The 21,039-nt window shown below is 46.4% G+C and overlaps 1 protein-coding gene across 2 annotated transcripts in view; it reads right to left on the minus strand.

Annotated features, from left to right (window-relative positions):
- TMEM132B (transmembrane protein 132B) overlaps nt 1-13,836 on the minus strand; it is a 363,463-nt gene extending 349,627 nt beyond the window's left edge. The window contains exon 1 of one of the 2 annotated variants that reach the window (XM_053368114.1): nt 12,766-13,836. In XM_053368114.1, coding sequence (XP_053224089.1) covers nt 12,766-12,844 — 79 coding nt within the window. In that variant the 5' untranslated portion in view covers nt 12,845-13,836. The remainder of the gene's footprint in view (nt 1-12,765) is intronic. The other variant, XM_053368115.1, reaches the window with a different exon arrangement.
- Between the last annotated feature and the right edge of the window lie 7,203 nt (nt 13,837-21,039).

Raw genomic sequence — 21,039 nt, forward strand, 5'->3', positions numbered from 1 at the left:
GCTAAATCTGCAGCACAAAACCATTTTGAAAGTACATTTCCATAAGCATAGCTGCTAAGAGATGTACACCCACAAGCTATCTTCACCATGGTAGCTACCCACACCAGAGAAGATGGGGATGTCAGAGAAAAGATTGCTATAATGAGCTGGCAGGTGGTATGTGTGTGTGTAGTATAGCTCGAAATGAAGTGGATCTGTTTGCTTTCAAACTGGGGAACTCAGCAAAGGTATGGCGGTGAACTGGGTTTGCCCATTCATTGACAGCTTAGCCTACCTCACAGGGTGGCTGTGAGGACAAAGAGGCATGGTCCTTGTTTGTAGCTTTGTTCTCCTTGGAAAAAAGTCTATCTGTCTCAGATACTGTTTTATTTTATTTGTTTATTACATTTCTATCTCACCTTTCCTCCGAGGTGTCATATTAGTTTCTTTTTTAAAAAAAAATAATATTTATTGGAATTTTCAAAAAATAAAGAAAAAACATAAAAAAATTAAAAAACACATAAAATTTACATTTCTTACTGTCAATGACCAATTTCCTTGACTTCCCCACACCTCCCCTTCTTGTATTCCAATTCCAATTTTTAGCTCAGCAAGTTCTTGTCCCCAAACTTTACCTTATTTTCTCTAATTCATTTTAGTTAACCAATTTTAACTTATAAACCTCAATCTTTATACATCAATACTTATTCTTAAAAATCTTTTTCTATGGTTCGCCCCATCATTTTAGTTAACCAATTTTAACTTATAAACTTCAATCTTTATACGTCAATACTTATTCTTAAAAGTCTTTTTCTAAGGTCGGCCCCAATTCCCTTCCCTGAAATCCCCATTTTTATGTTAATGTCAAAACCAAATTAAATAAAACAGAATATAGTTATACACCCTTTGGATTCCCAAAGCCCCACCACCCCCTTTCCCGGTTTCGAACCCCAACAAAAGTCCATCAGTCCATCTGCAGTCAGCCTGGCGACGTCACGTACGAGGCTCTCAATTCTCTCTCAATTCCTCTCTGCCGGTTTTTTTGATAGTCTCTCTCTCTCTCTCTCTCTCTCTCACACACACACACACACACACCTTATCCTCACCACAACAACCCTGTGAGGTAGGTCAGGCTGAGGGTGAGTCACTGGCCCAAGGTCACCCAGTGAGCTTCATGGCTGAGTGGGGATTTGAACCCTGGTGTCCCAGGTCGTACTCTGACCACCACACCACACTGTTAAGAGGGAGAACACAGAGTCCCTTTCTTCAAGGAGAAGAGAGATACACTCAGGGACTGACCCTCTTCATTCTCACAACCACCTTGTGAGATCTGCTAGCTCAGACCCAAAGCTCCTTCTGGCCAGGTATCTTGCTTTTCACAGCAGCCAAATCAAAGCCCGCTTGAGGCTATCCTTGGCAGTCTCCTCTCTGAGACCCCCTGGTAGCAACAAGCAGTCACTATGCATTGGTCGGCACGTATCATGGCCACAAACTGAGAACTTTCAGAGTCATTGTTCTCTAGAAGCAGGAAGAGTCTGCCCACTCCCAAGTAGGGCAACCCACCTCAGATCATGTACTAAAATTCAGGGACGGGCAGCTGCCCTTAAGTCACATGATCACTAGCCATGGTCCAAAACTCACACCAAGAACCTCTGGACCAAAACCTTCAGGGTCCTGAACCAGCACTCCTCCAAATCAGGACCTCCTAACTGCCTTACTTGGTGTCCTCTCAGCTGAGCAGCCAACTACCTAGGACAGCAACATCCCTGATGGGTCAGGACCCTAGAACAGCCTCTCAAACTTGGGTTCCCTAGATGTTGTTGGACTACAACTCCCATCATTCCTAGCCACCACAGCCAGTGGTCAGGGATTATGGGAGCTGTAGTTCAAGAACATCTGGGGACCCAAGGTTGAGAAAGGCTGGTCTAGAGCAATGCTATTTTAGAGAAACTGTGGGGGATTAAAATTTTACTAGCTTACAGACGAAGACATCCAGTGTTCATGGGGGAAGGGGCAGACTCAGAAGGGTCACCCATTTACGGAAGATGATGCCAGGGCACTGAGCTTTGGCAACATGCCAACTCCTGGCCTGAACAAGCTAGATGCCTCCTGGGAAGAATACCTTTGCCATTTGCTCACAGCATCAGTAAAGACCAACAATGGGGACCTCGGGACCTCCAGACCAGCTCCCTTCATCTCTGAAATCTGGAAGGCTTCCCAACCCAGAGGCTGGCCTCCACTTCATACATTTGCCTCATTTTCCTTTCAACTCTTGGGACAAAATAGTTTGATGCCCCCTAAGACTTTGGGAGGGGGGGACTGAGTCCTTGCGTGTGTTTCCCTGCTTCAGTCTTCTTACAATCCCCTCCCTTCTCCCATCACCCCCAATCACATCTATTTGGTTGGCCTGTGTCTCAACAAGGACCAGGCTACTACGGGTTTTGTTTCACTACATTTCCCAGCAAGAGCTGATAAAACACCAGCCCAAGCACTCCACTGGGAGGAAGAAAAATGTAATTTGCGACTCGGGACCTGTGAATTTGCCAGGAGGATTTGTGATTAGAAAAAGTTTCCCCATGTGACGCTCTCGTTCTCACTCATTCACTCTTTTCACACACAGGGAGATACATGGTTGGTTTTGTCAGATAAGCAGAAATTGATATTTTTTATAAGCTGGGGGATGAAAATGGGAAGAAATTGCAGAAAGTTCCTTTTCCCAGAAGTAGGAAATCTGACCTCTTCCTTTGAGGAAGGGCCATAGCTCAGGGGTAAGAGCTTCTGTCCTGCATGCAGAAGGTTCCAGGTTTAATCCCAGGTGGGGCTGGGAAACTCACTGGCTGAATTCCTGAAGAGCCAGTTAGTATTTCCTTGTGGATCTAAACTGGGTCACTGTCTTATCACACAATTATGGTTAACCCAGTAAATTTTGCTAGGTAAGTTCTCTAAAATTGTTGGCAGAGGGGAGGAACATGCTGAACTAGTTTCAAGCACATACCAGCCATAGGAAAAAAATGGATTACCACCAAATCTATATCCCCAACTGCCCACAAAGAGAGTGCAAGGCTGTTGAAAGAGCTAGACTTTATTGCATTTGTACAGATCTGATCTCCTGCCAACCTAGCAGTTTGAAAGCACGTCAAAGTGCAAGTAGATAAATAGGTACCGCTGCTCTGGTTTCGCCAGAAGCGGCTTAGTCATGCTGGCCACATGACGCGGAAGCTGTACGCCTGCTCCCTCGACCAATAAAGCAAGATGAGCGCCACAACCCCAGAGTCGGTCACGACTGGACCTAATGGTCAGGGGTCCCTTTACCTTTACTTTACAGATCTGACAGGATAGAGAGGTTTTCCTGGTCACCATTTGCAGATTTCTTTAACGTCATGCAGTATCATCATAGCTTTCTTCTACAATCCTAACAAGCACTTGTCAACAAGAGGCTTCGTATCTCTAAAAGTTAGCTGCAGTCAAGTCCCATTAATTTCAAATGTTAGTTCACACGTGATTCTTCTGATGACCTGCATGTGTGAAGGAATGGTCATAGTTAGCATGTTCACCGACACATTGCGTTGGATCCAAGTTAAGTCAGGCCCCATCTGCACTATACACAGTAAAGCAGTAATGTACTACTTTAAACAGTTGTGGGGAAGAATCCTGTGAACTGCAGCTCGTCAAGGGTCCTGACAGTAGTTAAAGAAGGTAAAGGGACCCCTGACCATTAGGTCCAGTTGTGCCCGTCTCTGGGGTTGCGGCACTCATCTCGCTTTATTGGCCGAGGGAGCCGGCATACAGCTTCCGGGTCATGTGGTCAGCATGACTAAGCTTCTTCTGGCAAACCAGAGCAGTGCACAGAAACGCCATTTACCTTCCTGCCGGAGCGGTACCTATTTATCTACTTGCACTTTTGATGTACTTTCAAACTGCTAGGTTGGCAGGAGCAGGGACCGAGGAACAGGAGCTTACCCCGTCTTGGGGATTCGAACCACCAACCTTCTGATCGGCAAGTCCTAGGCTCTGTGATTTAACCCACAGCGCCACCCGCGTCCCCCGACAGTAGTTAGGAGACCCCCTATTCACCTCACAGAGTTGCAATTCCCAGTCATTGACAGTGGCAGACTTTGGCAATTTTCAGTAATATGGCGCCCTGAGCAAAGCCAAAATTCGGCACCCCAAAAATGGACCTTCTCAATTATGGATCTTCTCAATTTTGTGCCCCCTCAACTCAGTGCCCTGTGCTGAGGAACCACCCTCACTGCCCTAAATCCAGCAACAGTCCTTGGGAAGAGGGATTGATCACTCTGAGCACTGTAGCTCTTTGAAGGCAACAAGGGCCTCCTAATTTCTCTCCAAACCCTTAACAAACCACAGATCTCAGCATCCTTTGGGGGAAGCCGTGATTAACATTTCCTGTTGGTTCCACTGCAGCCTAACTAAGCTGAACTTAGTATTTACGTGAGAAGAGGTTTAGCTCACATATTTAGATGTCAGTCAGAAAGTGTGCAGTAAGCAATGTGTGTACATGTGTGAGCACTCTGCACATACATCCTGTGTACATATGTAAACCAACCATTGCTGTGACCCATGTGGGCTGGATTGTGCTCTCAGCTGCTCTGCTTTATCAATACATAGCTTCTGGAACCGCAAACAGGTACCACTTGCTTTTAAAAAAAAGAAAAATCTTCAGTGACCACGATAGCTAGATGCTTCCTTCAATTCAACAATGTTTGATCCATTCTAAAACAGAAGGAAACCACTGAAGTGGGGATTACTTAGGTTTGTCCAGGAGGCATGTGCATAAAAACTGATGCAACACTTTCAGAACAAGCAAGCATGGATCTGTGCCTCAACTGAGGAGTCTGACGTGAGGCAGGCAGCTTGCTAATAGAAAGCCTGCAGGTTTCTTAAAAAGAGGAGCAGAGAGTCCCAAACTCAGTGTGAAGCAACACAGAAATAAATCACAGTCGCACCAAGATCCGAAGGGGAGGAAAAAGAGGAGGCAAGACTCAGTCTCCTCAAAAGGCTGCCAGCTAAGTTCGCCTCTCCCATCTTTTCTTTAGTCGTCGCTGTGTGTGTTTTTAACAATGCTGTTTAGGAAGCAGAGAAGCCCATTAGGCCTCAAACAACTTGATTGTGTTCAAGGAAGGCAGAAGGATGGCTCTCTCGCCACCCAACTTGGCTTCCGAGATTTTCATCACGTTAAAGAGATGGGGGACTGACTGTCAACATAGATCAGCAAACGTTTCGCCTCAGTAATTCTTTACAGGGGGAAAAGCAGCGACAACCACCTCCCGGCCAGCACACTCTGCTCAGGGAGGCGACGCAATTCCACAGAGATCTCAGGAAAGCAGGCTGAAAAGGCAATGAGTTGGGTGGGGGGAGATATACCCAGTATCAGGCACAAAACACAGCCTCTTGATCAACTTTGTGCTTTGCCACAGAAAAAGGAGAGGAGGAGAGAGAAGAGGGGAAGCAGCATTCATTAACTTTTTTTTACAAATGCTTCGATCCAGAGTTACTGCACTGGAGAGAGAGAGTACAAAACTGAAGTAACAGGAAGGGGGGGTGCAATACTATAATAACCCCTAAATCCCTTAATTTAATAAGGGGGGGTCCAGTCTGAGGAGGTTTCCCACTGCATCTCTGATTGAGTTACCAGCTCTGTTTTCTTTTCCTTGATCACACGTATATTTTATTTATTGTAATTAAAAGAATTCACATGCATCTCAAAGTGACTTACAAACCTTTGAAGTACAGTGGTACCTCGGGTTACATACGCTTCAGGTTACAGACGCTTCAGGTTACAGACTCCCCTAACCCAGAAACAGTACCTCCGGTTAAGAACTTTGCTTCAGGATGAGAACAGAAATCGTGCTCCGGTGGCACGGCGGCAGCTGGAGGCCCCATTAGCTAAAGTGGTGCTTCAGGTTAAGAACAGTTTCAGGTTAAGAACGGACCTCCGGAACGAATTAAGTACTTAACCTGAGGTACCACTGTACACATTTTATTTTCAAACACAGATGGAAACACTGGGAAAGAAAAACCTTGGAGCAGTGGTTCTCAAACTTTTTTCCTTGGGCCACACTTTCAGAATAAATATTTGCTCGTGCCACACTGAATATTTTATTGATAAGAAATACATTGGGACACAAAAAGAAGCAACACCTAGAAGTGCTTGATTTATAACATAGAACACAACTACTTTGTAATATGATCATGGGACATCCAGAAAGTAAAAAAAAAAAATGAAGCTACATAAGACCAAGAATCATTCCCAAAATATAATTATGAATGAGCCCCTTACCTATGTACCTTAAGTCTGTATACAAACTCAATGAGAGGCGTGAGCTTGCTTTTGCCAGGTAACCTCCTTTATTTTAGGTCTGATTTGAGACAAACAAACTCTCATCTCCTCATCAACACAAAGAATCCTTTCTCTTTTCTGACCTTTCGTATTTGTCAAGAGTTTAAAATCCTTGTTCACAACAATATGTGGTGGAGAACTGTAGATGACCAGGCAATGCTCTTGAAGAAAAGCATGGATACTGGTTCTGCCTGTATACCCAAAAGAAATTGTTTTGATCCTATACTACACCACCCTGAAATGTTTACATGTTTCCTTGGTGGTCCTTGAATCTTCCTGCCACGCTTGCCCTGCCCTCCTGCCACGCCAGTGTGGCGCACCACACCCTTTGAGAACCACTGCCTTAGAGCCATGCTCACAGGGCAAAGGCCTCACAACCATCTTCCCCCCAAAAGCTCAGGGCAAGATCCATGGTTCTCCCACACTTACTCACATTGGCCCTGCAAGGTGAGCTTCAAAGAGAGACTGGCCCAGTGCCAGTCCAGGTGGCAGCCTGGCTCTCCCTCCCACACTCTTAACCGCTACCCCAAGTCAGAAGCACACCTGGAAGCAGCACACCTACAGGAGCCTCCTTTGAAGACCAGCTTCCTTATGTTTGTTTATTCAACAAAATCTATATATGCTTGATTGGTCTGACTCACTCTAAGGCAGCTTCCTATGTTCTCTGCCCAGTGCTGATTACACAAAGATGTGCAAAGCATCACTACTTTTTTTGAGAGAGGAAAGGGCCATAGCTCAGCTGCAGGGACTTTCTGCATGCTAGGCAATCTCCAAGTTAGGAAGGAATCGTGTCTGCTGCCAGTCAGTGTGGACAGTACTGAACTAGATGAACCAAATGGCCTAACTCAAAAGAAGGCAGATTCCAATGTTCCTATAGAGCAGGGTCCGGGGGCAGGCTTTCTCTGTGGTAGCTTCCCGCCAACAGAATGACCTCCCCTCTGAGGTGTGCCTCACCACAACTTTGCTTTTCTTCCACCAACCGGAGATGGGCCTCTTTGTCCAGGATTTCATGGCGAATTGACACAGACACTCTCATTTTCCTACTCATATTGAAATACAGTCATACCTCAGGTTGAAGTAGCTTCAAGTTAAGCATTTTCGGGTTGTGCCCCACGGCAACCCAGAAGTAACGGAACGCATTACTTCCAGGTTTCACCACTCGCGCATGCACAGATGGTTAAAACGACATCACACGCATGCGCAGAAGTGGAGAATTGCGACCCATGCAGATGCAGGTTGCGTTTGCTTCAAGATGCGAACGGGGCTCCGGAACAGATCTCGTTCACAGCCAGAGGTACCACTGTACTGCCCCTCAATGAGGCCAAACTTAGATTCACAAAATGTTTAGGGGTATGCGTACCCCTGCATCCCCCCAGAAAAAAGCACTGATATTTTGATCAAAATAAATGATAATAATAAAATGTCCAGTAGCACCTTAGAGACCAACTAAGGGAGATATTTTGATGTGTGTTTTTGGGTTGTTTGCTTTCCGTCCAGGAACCTTTGGGTAAAGAGTAGATTATGCAGAGAGAGGGCGGGGGGAAGAGAAGGGAGATGAACTAATCTGGAAGATGTTTCAGACACAGAGTGCCTTGTGGTTCCCAGAGATTTTGTGAACCTTTACAATAAATGCAATGGAAGTCCTCCTTCCATTGCCACAGGCTCAATATCATCTTTGCCCTCAATGCATACACACACAAAATACTCACACAGCATCAAAGTCACAGGCATGCACACACATACCCTCCCAAGGACCAAAACCACAATGATCAAAGCCTGCACACAAGCAACACTAAAAGCCATTCATCTCTTTTGGACCCCAGGATGAAAAGATACAAACAGGTGCAGCCCTGAAGCTACAGAAGAGCAAAACAAGGTTTCGCCTCCCCAGTGGGCAAGATCAACGGTCTATCAAGCTGAGAGTTTTCCAGGCTTCTGATAGTGGCTCAGTGTGGGCTGGGGGGGTTCCTAAATTCTTTTTTAAAAAAAAGGATGTGCAATGCTTTTACACTCTCTCAGAATTTGGCTGTAAGAGGCAATAAGTCATTGCTCTCAGAGGTACCTGTTGCCCTATTTTTTGTTAACGACAAAGGTGTGCTTCTGTTGTAAGAACACTTCTCCAGAAGATAAAAGTGCCTTATACTAACTACTCTGACTGGCAGAAGCTCTCCATGGTGCCAGGCAGATGGCCTTCCCAATCACCTGATATTCAAGCCTTTATTTAAAAACAAAAAAAGATATTACATGACAGGGATTGAACCTGTGACCTTCTGCATGCAAAGCACATGCTCTGCTGTTGAGCTATCTGCCTGCTGCATCATGTAATGTTGTGGCAAAGCAGGGAGACAAGGACACACTAATCCCCAATTAAATCAAACCAATAATCCCAGATCCCTTGCAGACAACCAGCTTATTGAGCATTTGTTTGCACGTTTGCAGGGAGGTTAGGCAATGTCGCCTATTTATTGAACATTCATTTTGATTTGTTAGCAGGGAGGTTAGCTTGATGTTGCATCAAGCTAAAGTTATCCCACACTGTTCCTTCACCACTTCGTTTATTGCAAAAAAAAGCTGTTGGGGAGCAGGTTCCAAACCAACTATGATTCTGGAGCCTGATTTTGCCACACTTTCACTGAATACCACCAGAAAATAGCTATAGTCTTCAAGCGCCCCTTGCGTAGACAAAGCCAGCTCAATTCCTATATCAAAGTCCATGCAGCTCCAATCCTCTCTTTTAGAAATAGCCTTCGCTAATAAAATCAGGGTGTAAAAACTGTTGGTAACTGTTTGACTATACAAAGTAAATGAAAAGTAATAATGATTTTTTTAAAAAGCAGTGATGATTGGATATGTCAATATCAGATTCCCTGAATTTCTTTATTTTCTAATCTTCAGTTCAGTTCTTCACATTTTCTACGTCAGTTTGGAATCTTTTTCTTTCAAGTCCTCATTAAAAACTTGATTGATTAGTGTAAATTCATCCTAATATATGCATTTTTGTATGCAGATTTGTATACATAATTTTGCAAAGAAATTACCCCTAATAAATCCACATTTCCATTATTTTCAACAATATACACATTTATAGGCACACTTTTATGGATTTTGTACACATTACTTAGCTGGAGAAGTGCGCTGAAAAAGAAGGGTGAGTTTTTATTGTTTCAGAAAGTGCAAATTGAATTTTTCTTCTTCTAGACACAAACTAAATCAGATTTCTCCTCCATTCTTGTTTGAAAAGACCAAAACAAAACCCAAAAATAGCCTCCCTGCTCTGCAAAGAAACTCAGCAAAACACAAAAACTCTCAGATGCCAAACTCAAATAACAGTCATTGCGTTGAAAGATGTCATTGTAAACTCCAGTCCTCTGGGAATCATCACCCACAACCTACTGAACACAGTGGTGAAGCTGTGCATTACAACTGAGAGACTTGGAGACATGTATACACAAGCAAACCTGAACAATCACTTTGTGGGTGGAGGGGTTTGCAGAGAAAGGGTCATGAACAGGGAATGCACACTTCTGCCCTCGTGCCCTGCCATTCCTGTTGCAAGCCTAGAGAGGGCCCAGTTCAGAGAAAGCAGCAGCAGAGGTGACCCGACATGCTGCCTTGGGGTAAAGAGAAAGGAGACAGTATATTTTCCTTGCTGGGAAGTCTTCATATTTCTTTACCCCCACCCCAGAGAAGTTCCCAGACAGCAGCGCATTCTAGCCATTCTGCAGCACAGTTCAGAGACCTCGCTGAGCACTTAGGATTGTGGGTTACTAATCTGAGCCTTTGGCTTAACCGCAACGCTCACCCCATCCCTGAGTCCATTTGCAGCTTGGATGTGCATTTACTAGGAAACCTGCTCTGCTCCGATCCACAGGACACACATCCAAGAAAATGGGCACAGGATTTCCGCTGTAACGGAACAGAAGCATTGAAAGAATAAACCTGTAGCTGCACTTGTGGGCTGCGGCTCAGTGGTACAGCATCTAGGTCCCACATGGGGTGAGAATGGCCCCTGCCTGAAACCCCAAAGTATTGTCCAGAACAAGACTGGACTGGATGGCCAATGGTCTGACTCCATATAAGGTAACTTCCTGTCATCAGAAAAAAACTTTTGGGCAGTAAGAACTGTTCAACCTTGGAAGATGGTGGACCATCTATGGATAGATCTCTCATAGATGCTTTAGTTGAGATTGCATAGCAAGTTGCATTGCATAGCAAGTAGTTGCATTGCATAGCAAGGGGTTGGACTAGAGGACCCTACGATTCTATGATTATTTCATATTCACCTCTGGTTGCTTCTCACTTCCTTTAAATTTGGGTTGCAAAGCCAAGAGACTGCCATCGGCCTTTGGTTATGTCACCCCGAGTGGCTGGGGCAATCCAGCCAGATGGTTGGGGTACAAATAATAAAATTGTTGCTGCTGTTACTTTGTGAACATTCATGTTCATAACATCAGAGAATCACAGAATTGGAGAGTTGGGTATATCTACATGCACACATGCAAAAATAAAGATGGATGGACGTGTGCCTCTTCAGACATTCTTCATGGGTAAGAAAAGGTAACACATCTCCAAGACCTGCCAATAAGACTAGGAAACGAGTCCTACTGAACTCAACGGAGTTTTCTTCTGAGTAAACATGTTTGGGATAAGGCTGTCAATCAGGCATGTAGGCCAGAGTCAGCTTGCATAGTTCAGGATATTGTCTCCCAGGGTCAGCTGTCCCCAGCTGCAAAAAGGGGAACAGGCGTCGCAAATCAAGACCTGCAAGGGTTACTCCACTGAAACCAGGAGAGATTTGCTTCTGAGCAAACAGGTTCAAGACCAGTGCCTTATAAAAAAAATGTCACTGGAAAAGATGGTGAACATCAAAATAGTCTGACTATTCCTTCCTTGCCCTCACTCTATTCTCAGTGTGGTTTTTTCTTCTTCTTCTTTAATCAAATCAGTGTGATTTAAAAGGGGAAATTTATAACAAGGTTGCCACCTTTCACAGGAAGTTACCTAATGCCAAGTCAGAATCCTGGTCCATCTAGTTCAGCATCGTCTACACTGGCGGGCAGCAACTCTCCCAGGGTTTTGGACAGGGTCTCTCACAGCCCTGTCTGGAGATTCCATTGATTGAACCTGGGACCTTCCATCATGCAAAGCCACAAGCCCTAGACTGGAGCATTTCTCGAAGCCCAGGCTCAAACCAGGGACCTTTAGATCTTCAGTCTAACCCTCTCCCAGCTGAGCTATTTTGGCAGATGACGCCTTATCCCCTGCACTTTTAAGAGCAGCCTGTCAGGGAGGACGAAACTCTAGTCTGAAGCAGAACTCAGTGCACCTAGGCTAGCTTTATTTCCAAAAACAGTAGCCAGAGATGGGGAGAGCTTCACCTGTTGAATTTCTGCTTTGTCATGTACGGGGGAGGTGGGAGTGGCATCCTTAATTGCCAGAGATATGAGATGAAGCTAAGGCAGCAATTTTCACACGTGTGGGTGGGAAGGAAGAGACAGACAGACATGACAACTGGGGAGCTAGCTGAGCATTGAAGTGATGGAGGTTCTGCATTCACCTTTCCGCTCTGCCCACTGCCCTTAGGCAAGAGCGCTTCTCATGGCCTCAGTCCACCATGTGTGATAGGGGGATAATAAAATCGACCCAACTTACAGGGGTTGTAAGCAAGATAAGCATCAACAACTAAGGCTCTTGAGATCTAGCTGAGATTCCTGCATCACTGGGGGCTGGACTAGATGACCCCCAGGATCCCTTCCAACTCTACAATCCTAGCATTCTATTATAGTGGCATCGCATTCTGTAGAGAGCGGGATGTATCCAAGGCTAGTCATACTAAATCCATAGAAATTAATGGACATGACTAACTTGGGTCCATTCATTTCACTGGGACTACTTTGAGCAGAACTTAATTGGCTGGGGCCCCACTGTCTATTTCTGTATCACAAGGCTCTGACCTAGTCGCGACTTTCAGACCTATCCTACGTGAGAGAAAAAGAGCATCTTTAGCATGTGCAGAGTACATGCCCTCCTCTCACCAAAGGCAGCCTATTATATACCCAAGGACTTAGTTTGCTGGTTTGTGGGGAGTTTTTGGCATGCATCTCGCCTTTAAAAAGAAAAACACATACACATCGTCCAGTTCACTCCAAGGCATTATAAAATAAAACTTTGAAAGCCACACACAATTACTCTGGAAGGCAAAAAAATACACTCCATATTTGCAAAAGTGCATTTTGCAGGTGGGGAGAAGATGAGTAATGACTCCAAAAGGCCGGCAGACACACAGGCACACACACACACACACACACACGCCCACCAACACACCCCTTTCTCTTGCGTTCAGCTTTGCCTGCAAATGAAAAAAAGACTTCTGAAAAAAGAATTTAAAAAGAACTTTCAGGTTAAGAGTCAAACTTTTTGCGTCTTACCTGCGCCGAGAAGGGCCCCGAGCGCCAAGAGCAGAAAAAGGCCTTTGGAAAGCGTCGCTCCGTGCCCGGGAGAAGACATGATGAGGCTTCGAAAAGGCAGGCAAGCAGTTGAGAGAAAAAGCTGCGCGAAGGCAAAACTCCTCCAAAAAAAACCCCCACCGCCACACCGGCAGGTCTTCCTGGTTGCGGGGCGGGGACCAATAAATATTTTATTTTATTTAAACCGTATTTCAGATTTGGGCTCTTTTTCAACCTGCAGGCATTTCTGGAGTCCGCCTTCCAACCTGCTTGCAGTCCATATAATCCAAAAACTACCTGTGCTTTTTAAAAAAGGGGGGGGGAATAAGGAGGGATTTGCTCAGCGGCTCCGAATCGAACCCAAGAAAGCGATTCGAGAGAGCGCTTTCCCCCCTTCACTCCTCGCTAAAAGAAGAAAAGTGGGGGGCGGGGGAGGAGACGTGGAAGGTGAAATTAAATCCCAAATGAAGCTTTCCCTTTAAAGAAATAAATAAAAGCGTGAAAGAAGCAGCAGCAGCAAAAAGAGAGAGATAAAAATAGACTTCGATCTTTTGCTTCGAAGAATCGGGGTCCCGGTCAGGTGCGCTCCTCCGCTTGCACCCCTAAAATTCAAGCTGTGCCCCCTCCAGATCGCCTCCAAACATTTGGGGTTTCTTCTGCTGCTGCCGCCGCCGCCTCCTCTTCCTCCGCCCTCCCCACCCCCCAAAAAAAACACAACACCGCCCGGCAAGAGCTTCTCCTTCCGACTCCGGAGCAGCCCCTTCTTGGCTGCAGCGGCGGCGGCGGCGATCCGGATTGCCAGGCGCGCCGGGTCTTTAGCGCAGCTCGGCGCCGGCTGCCTTGCGGGGACTTTGCCCGATGCAACTGGTCGGCTGGCTCCTCCATGCCTCTCCCATTTTCCAGGCACAGGCGCCCCCACTCCACCCCCAATTCCTCACCCCCTTTAAAAATGCAATTAAATTAGATTTAGGGGGGTGGGAATAAATGCCGGGGAGAGGCGCTCACAGCTTGGCTGCTGACTGATTCAAACTCCTCTCTCTCTCTCTCTCTTTTTCTCTCTCTCCTAAAAAGCCAGAGATGAGTGGGATGGCATGGAAAGGGGGGGGAGGAGGGGAAAGAGCTGCGATTGACAAACTATCTTAGCCAATCTCCTTGCCTGGGGGAGGACAGCCTGGAGGGATGGGGGAGAGAGAGAGAGAGAGAGATGAAGGTTTCCCCTCCCCCCTTCCCTAAACCGGTCTCAAATTTATTTTATTTTATTTTATTTCGGGGGGGGCGCCTTTCTGGATGACAGAGATGAAAACAAAACGGAGTCGGAGAGGAAATCGCAGGCAGAGAAGGGCTGCCGCTCCGGGTTTGCTCTGCGTCGTGTGAACGCGTGACGCGGTTCGTTCGTTGGCAAATAGAGCGAGCGCCGGCTGCTTGACTTCCAGAGAACGGAACAGGCGGCCGCGGCTGATCGGCGCCGCAGGAGGAGGCCGGGTCAGGCCTGCTCCGCTGGAATCAATAAGAGAAAGTCTGGCTGAGCTCCATTCGCTTCAGCGGGTCTACTCTGAGTAGAATTTGGGTGCAAACTTGAAAGAAAAGAGTGGGAGCTTTGCAAAGGACAGCTCTGAGCCCTTGCGCTGTTTTGCTCAGGAGTGAGCTTGCAGTGGGCACAGTGAGACAAAGTAAAGCCTTCAGATGGGAGCAGCATGAGTGTGGGGTTGTGTGTATGGGAAGTTGGAGAGCAGGCCATAAAGGAGGCAGGCTGGAGATGGAGATAAGCACTGAGCCTGAGTATCAGAGTCTGCAAAAGCCCTCTGTTGGATCCCCACCATCTCCCATCTCCCGGTGGGGCTGGGAGTGCCTTGAGGCCAAGGACCCTGGCACAGTTCCACTGTGTTGTAGGCTTATTCCCAGGGAAGGGTGCAGCTGCAGATCATAGTCAAAGCTCCTTCTCTATGCACACGTCACTTTGGGAATGTACGGTAAGTCTCATTGAACACAGTAGGGTTTACTCCCAAGTAAGCAGGCATGGAAGTGTAACAGCAATTCTGCATCTTTAGATCGTGCCGCACAGGTGTCATCCCCTACAAAAAGCCTTGCAAGTTGAGCAACTTGCAACTCCTGACCCAACCGGCTCTACCAATAGACAGATTGAGGCAACTGCTTCAGGTAAAAGATGATTGGGAGCAGCCACCCCAGCTATTCTCTACTGGACAGCACAGCTGTGTGTTAAGTTGTGGGCGAACATAGCAGACGACACAGCAATTTCTCCAGAGCAGCTCTTTATTTGTAAGCTGGACAGAACTGAACAGCAAACAGCTCAGCTGACCTGCTTTTATAGGCAGCCGGCTGTCAACAATGTAGCAACAACAACCCAGGGTTTCCCCGCTTAAAATAACTGACGTGGACCTGAGTGAAAACTACATACACAATACTCCTGGTGGCCAGGGTGAGAACTTCAATACATAACACCGTGCATCCCCAGGAGGCCTCATTTCCATGAGAGTTCCTGTTCATTTCCTATTTATTTTGCATGCATTTTGTACCCTTTATCCACTGCTTTTCTTCTAGACCACACAGCCTAGGGCTTGCTGATCAGAAGGTTGGCGGTTCAAATCCCTGCGACGGGGTGAGCTCCCATTACTCTGTCCCAGCTCCTGCCAACCTAGCAGTTTGAAAGCACGGCAAAGTGCAAGTAGATAAATAGGTAGCGCTCTGGCGGGAAGGTAAACGGCGTTTCCGTGCCCTGCTCTGGTTCGCCAGAAGCGGCTTAGTCATGCTGGCCACATGACCCAGAAGCTGTCTGCAGACAAACGCCGGCTCCCTTGGCCAGTAAAGCGAGATGAGCGCCACAACCCCAGAGTTGTCCGTGACTGGACCTAACGGTCAGGGGTCCCTTTACCTTTATCTTTACCTTTTTACTTACCATGAAGTTGTTACAGTAAGTGCCACATTTTAAAGCAGTACTTTTCTTCTAGAAAAAAATGGTGCCGGTACTTCATACCCTTGTGTACCTCCAGAAAAAAAGTACTACTCTTAGCTAAGTGATTTGGACCACCTCAAGGACCACCTCTCCCCACAGGAACCTACCAAGACCCTGAGATCATCCTCTAAGGCCTTTTCTGCAGTGGCTCCCTTGTTTGTGGAATGCTCTCCCCAGGGAGGCTAGTTGACATCAGGCAAAAACCTCCCTGTAGAACCAGGCCTTTGGCTATTAAACAAACAATGGAAACCAGTTTGTAGGAGGGGGCTATTGGCTTTTTTTTTGTTTGTTAGATGGTTGTTGTTTAATTTCGTTATGTGTTTTGTGTTTCCATTTTGTAATTCTATGCTGTAAACAAAGCGGCATATAAATTTAATAAATAAATAAGTGTGTGTGTGTTACACTCCCAACTACATGTGTATGAGATCACAGCCTTAGTCACGTTTTGGAGTGGGGGGGTGGAATTTAGGGCGGGGGCTAGGGCATCTATCAGCAATGGGCCCTGCTATGTCCCTAGCAGCTGCCCTGGCCCTGAGCAAAGGTCCCAGGTAGGGATGTTATATAGAGAGATGGGGTGCAAGGCCCTAGCAGAGAGGCTTGAAAGTACGGCTTTTGTCCAGGATCCAGGAGTCGACAGGAAGCCAGTGTCAGGATTTAAGTTGGGGCATTGCATGGCTGGAATTGCACGAGAGGTGAATGATCTTGGCTGCATAATGCTGGAGAGAGGGTAGGCAGGCAGGTGTAATTATTGCATCTGCCGGGCTGCTTTTAAAGAGAGATGGCCAAGCAACAGCCGTGGTTTTCTTTTTCTTTCTTTCCCTGATACTGCTATTCCCGGAAATGCACAAAGCGTCTTTGTGTATGAACCCTGTTAGGTAAAACCCATCTGTTTCAAAGCCTGTTTCTTGGGGCTACCAGAGTGAGAGCTCCATCCACCAGCCACTCTCCCCTACATGTATCTTTAATATGATGAGCAGCCTGTCACTTTGCTGTGCCCCCCACCCACCCCAAACCCCAGATCTCAAAGGCCTGGGTAGCGCACAGGACATTGGATGCAGTTCAGAACCCAGGGGGCCAAGACTGTTTGACACAGGATGCGCAGTGAAGTCGTATCCCATGGCAGATGGTTATCTCTACATTTTTAAATATGGTTATCTCTACATTTTTAAATAAATAACATGTCTACTTCTCCTGTCACAATTACATTTCCAGACCATAAAAGACAATGCAGTACAAAATGAAAATGTGGAGTAGTTGTTTTTGTTTTTTAATTTGCAAATATAACAAGAAAAAATGTTTTATAAAACATTTGCAGATGACATTAATAAGAATATTGAATCAATCCCATTAATACAGGCACTCTGGTGGCCCAAATAGGTACCTAAACGAGATCAACAATTATAAGTCATTAGCGGCGAGTGCCCAGGAATTTGTGGAAACCAAAAAATATTGTGAGTTTTAAGTGGATAACGTAATTCGCGTTTTTGGACCTGTTACGCCAAAAGTCAGGTGAAGTCGCAACAAAATCACACTTTGGTCCAACAAGTTGAGTTTATATAAACAGAAATACAGCTAAGAATCGAAACACACCTGAAGTAATGAATAGTCAAAATAAACTTTCAGAAACCTTTAAAATGTGCATCACACCACAGCATACGCCAAGGTGAATGGAAAGATTTTTGAAAGGGTAATTTAGTGGCAAATTCAGAAATGCTGGACCTCAGCATGTCAGCTTTCATCAATACAGACAGGTATTATATACCCAGAAAGAGTAGCAGCCCCTACCGCAATCCCAATTTATTAGGTTCAACAGACAGTATGTAGAATACTGAGCTGGCAAAGGGCTGTGTAGCAGTCGGCAGGACGACTGCTGCTGTCACCGCCATTGGTGTGGAACTTTTTTAGGTCCAGCAGCCACATTTCCTTCTGGGGGGACCACATGCCAATGTGGGGTGGGGGCCTGTGGCAAAAGCGGGTGGGTCAACAAATATACCGGTAAATGTTACCTTTGCACGCAGAGTCCCAAAGAAAGACGTGCTCTCCTTCCCAGCATGTTTGCACTCATGTCTCAGTGACGTCTATTCTGGCTTGGTCATGTCCACAGAATCGAAGGCAGCAGGATCACCAAGGATGTGGTCTATGGGGAAGTGGCTTCAGGCACCAAGCTTGTTGGTAGACCAACTCTGTGTTACAAAGATGACTGCAAATGTGACGCGAAGGCTGACAGCAGCAACGCTGCCGTGTGGGAATCCCTTGAAGACGACTGCAGTGCCTGGAGACAGGCAGTCAGGTTGTGTATCCATAGCACAGAGAAAAGAAACACCATGGTACATCTGCAGCGACACAACCTTCATCTGCTCCAGCTCCAACGAAACATGTCTCTCCCATGTCTCTACAGCCACAACAGGCTCTACAACCTTCTAACAGTTTGACTTCACCCGCAAAGGCACACACTCCTCCACTGTCTCTCAAGACAGAGGGATGCCAAGCAGACAAGGTGTGAACAGGGAACCAGGGAAGTATGGTTAGTATGGGAGGCAGGCAGTTCCTTGGCACTAGGATGGCACGAAGGCCCTGGCTCAGGTTGCACCAGTGCTGTGGGATCTAACAGCGGTCCAGCATTGGGTTGCTGGTCCCTTAGTCACCAGCACCAGGCTCAGAACCGGGGAACTGGCTCAGCCTGTGACATTGTAGCCTCCAGCTCGGTGGGTCGGATGTGTCTTGCTGGACTTCAGGCTCAGACCAGCTCTGTAGAACTCAGTGGGTTCAGCTTGGGAAACATACAGTGGTACCTTGGTTTACAGATGCTTCAGGTTACAGACTCCGTTAACCCAGAAATAGTACCTCGGGTTAAGAACTTTGCTTCAGGATGAGAACAGAAATCACGCGGCGACAGCGGGAGGCCCCATTAGCTAAAGTGGTACCACAGGTTAAGAACAGTTTCAGGTTTCAGAACACACCTCCAGAACAAATTAAGTTCTTAACCTGAGGTACCACTGTATTGCACTCTAACGAAGCATTTTCAGCCCGCTGAAATGCAACCAGTCCTTACAAATTCAAATGATTTTGTCAAAAAAACCCCAACAACTTACTATTCAAAGTGCTGCATAAAGTACAAAGCTCATCAAAGAAGAAAGAGGTATCCAATCTCTCTTATTGTTTTCCTGATTCTCTGACTTCTTCTGTGCTAATCTGTCATAATCCGTGGTTAAACCTGAGAGCCTCGTTATCACCTCATACTATTGGTAACTGAACAAGGAAGGTCCATCAGATACTCTGGTGCTCCAGCAGATGACGTCATTGTTCCTGCTAAAAAAAAAAACTCCTCCTCCACAATACCATTGGTGGTAGCAGCCTATGGGATTGTGTCACTTCAGTTTACAAAGGCTCATTGGAGGCTCATATTCTTTTGGTGCTCCTCCATGTAAAACATGGAACTAAACTAAGACAACAGGGAAAGGGCTTTCTTCCTTTCTCCACTATGTGAGAGTTTTCTTTATGCAGGTGGCTTTTATTGTGGATTCAAAAACTACAACAGGTGGATATATATGGGCACACATGCACTCCTGCGTCCAAAGTAAATACCATTTTGAAATCCCAGTTTCAGGAAAACAAGACACAGCAGCAGCAAGTATAAAATCAAAACAAACCACTTCAAAGCAGAGACCAATAGATCGAAACGCTATTATAATGACCCAGTTAGGGAAGGGGGGGGCCTTTTACAGAGCTAAATGACTTCAAGAAAACCACTGCGTAGTACAAAGTTTAAAGGACCTGGGAAAATAGGAAGGGTCTTGAAAAGGGGTTAAGGAAGGTGCCAGGTGAACTGATCTGGCGAGAACCTCTCTTTTCTAGCTCAGTTGGGCCACTTCACCATCTTTGTCTTAAGAGACATAAAGGCCCCAATCGCTCCCTGGCCCTGTTTGGATCACAAACGTTTTTTCAGTGACTCGAAGATGTCACTGAACTCTGAAAACGCCTCTTGAATGTCTGGAGAGAGGATATTAGGTGGGGGAATGTGTGTGTGTACGGGTAAAATCTGCAGCCATTGCTCCACCCAATTTTGCCTCTGGCACAACCCACCACTGGTTATGTGGCCCCCACAAAAGTGACCCAACGGGGAATGTGGCCCTCAAACAGAAAAAGGCTTCCCCCTCCTCCCCATGGCCTAAGTTCATATATCATGGCAGTCACAGTTTTCTGCATTGTCATCCTAGCAGAAGTGTCCCCACCAGGCCTAATGGGACCAAGCCTTCTGTGTGAGCCCTCTGTTGCCACTCCCAACCTCCCATTTCTACAACCCATCTCTGCCTCTTCCCAAGATTGCCCTCATGCCAGTCTAGGCTGCAGACACTGGGTGTTGTCTCCTTCCTTTCTCAGTTGCCCTTGGCAACAGGGCCTGGGCGGTCCTGCTGTCCAGATGAAGGCCTGGCCCACACCTGCAGCAAGATAAGGCAGCTATCCTGGGGGGAATCAAACTTCATCAGAGAGGAGGGTGGGGTGTTTTGTAGTGCTCCCCTCATTTAAACAAAACACAATCTCCATGCCATGCAAGTAAGAAAAATGGCTGCAACGTCAGGAAAGAGTATCCTGAAGCAGTCTGCTCCATGATGTACTGCTTTCTATTTGCAAGGGGATGCGGGTGGTGCTGTGGTCTAAACACTGAGCCTCTTGGACTTGCTGATCGGAAGGTTGGCAGTTCAAATCCCCAAGATGGAGTGAGCTCCCGTTGCTCTGTCCCAGCTCCTGCCAACCTAGCAGTTTGAAAGCAGGCCAGTGCAAGTAGATAAATAGGTACCGCTGTGGCGGGAAGGTAAACAGTGTTTCCATGCGCTCTGGTTTCCATCACGGTGTTCCGTTGCGCCAGAAGCGGTTTAGTCATGCTGGCTACATGACCCGGAAAGCTGTCTGTGGACAAACGCTGGTTCCCTTGGTCTGAAAGCGAGATGAGCGCCGTAACCCCATAGTCACCTTTGATTGGACTTAACTGTCCTGGGGTCCTTTACCTTTATACTTTCTATTTGCAGGGGGCTTGGTTGTTTTCATAGAACTGGGCTGCATACACACCATTTTAGCAGGTAATACCCTTGCTGCTGCTGCTGCTGCGTAAAGGAAGGTATTTTTCTTTACTTTGTCTGGAATTTCCTGTCCTATTATTGCTAACAAGAATGCTTCTGGTTTCTTGGGAAAGGTGCATTTGAGCATCTTCTTTAATCCTTCATAAATCATTCCCCATAATTTTTTTGAGATTGCCACCACATATGGATTAACGAGCCCTCATTGTC

The sequence above is a fragment of the Podarcis raffonei genome, chromosome 16, assembly GCF_027172205.1.
Source record: "Podarcis raffonei isolate rPodRaf1 chromosome 16, rPodRaf1.pri, whole genome shotgun sequence".
NCBI classification, from domain to species: Eukaryota; Metazoa; Chordata; class Lepidosauria; order Squamata; family Lacertidae; genus Podarcis; species Podarcis raffonei.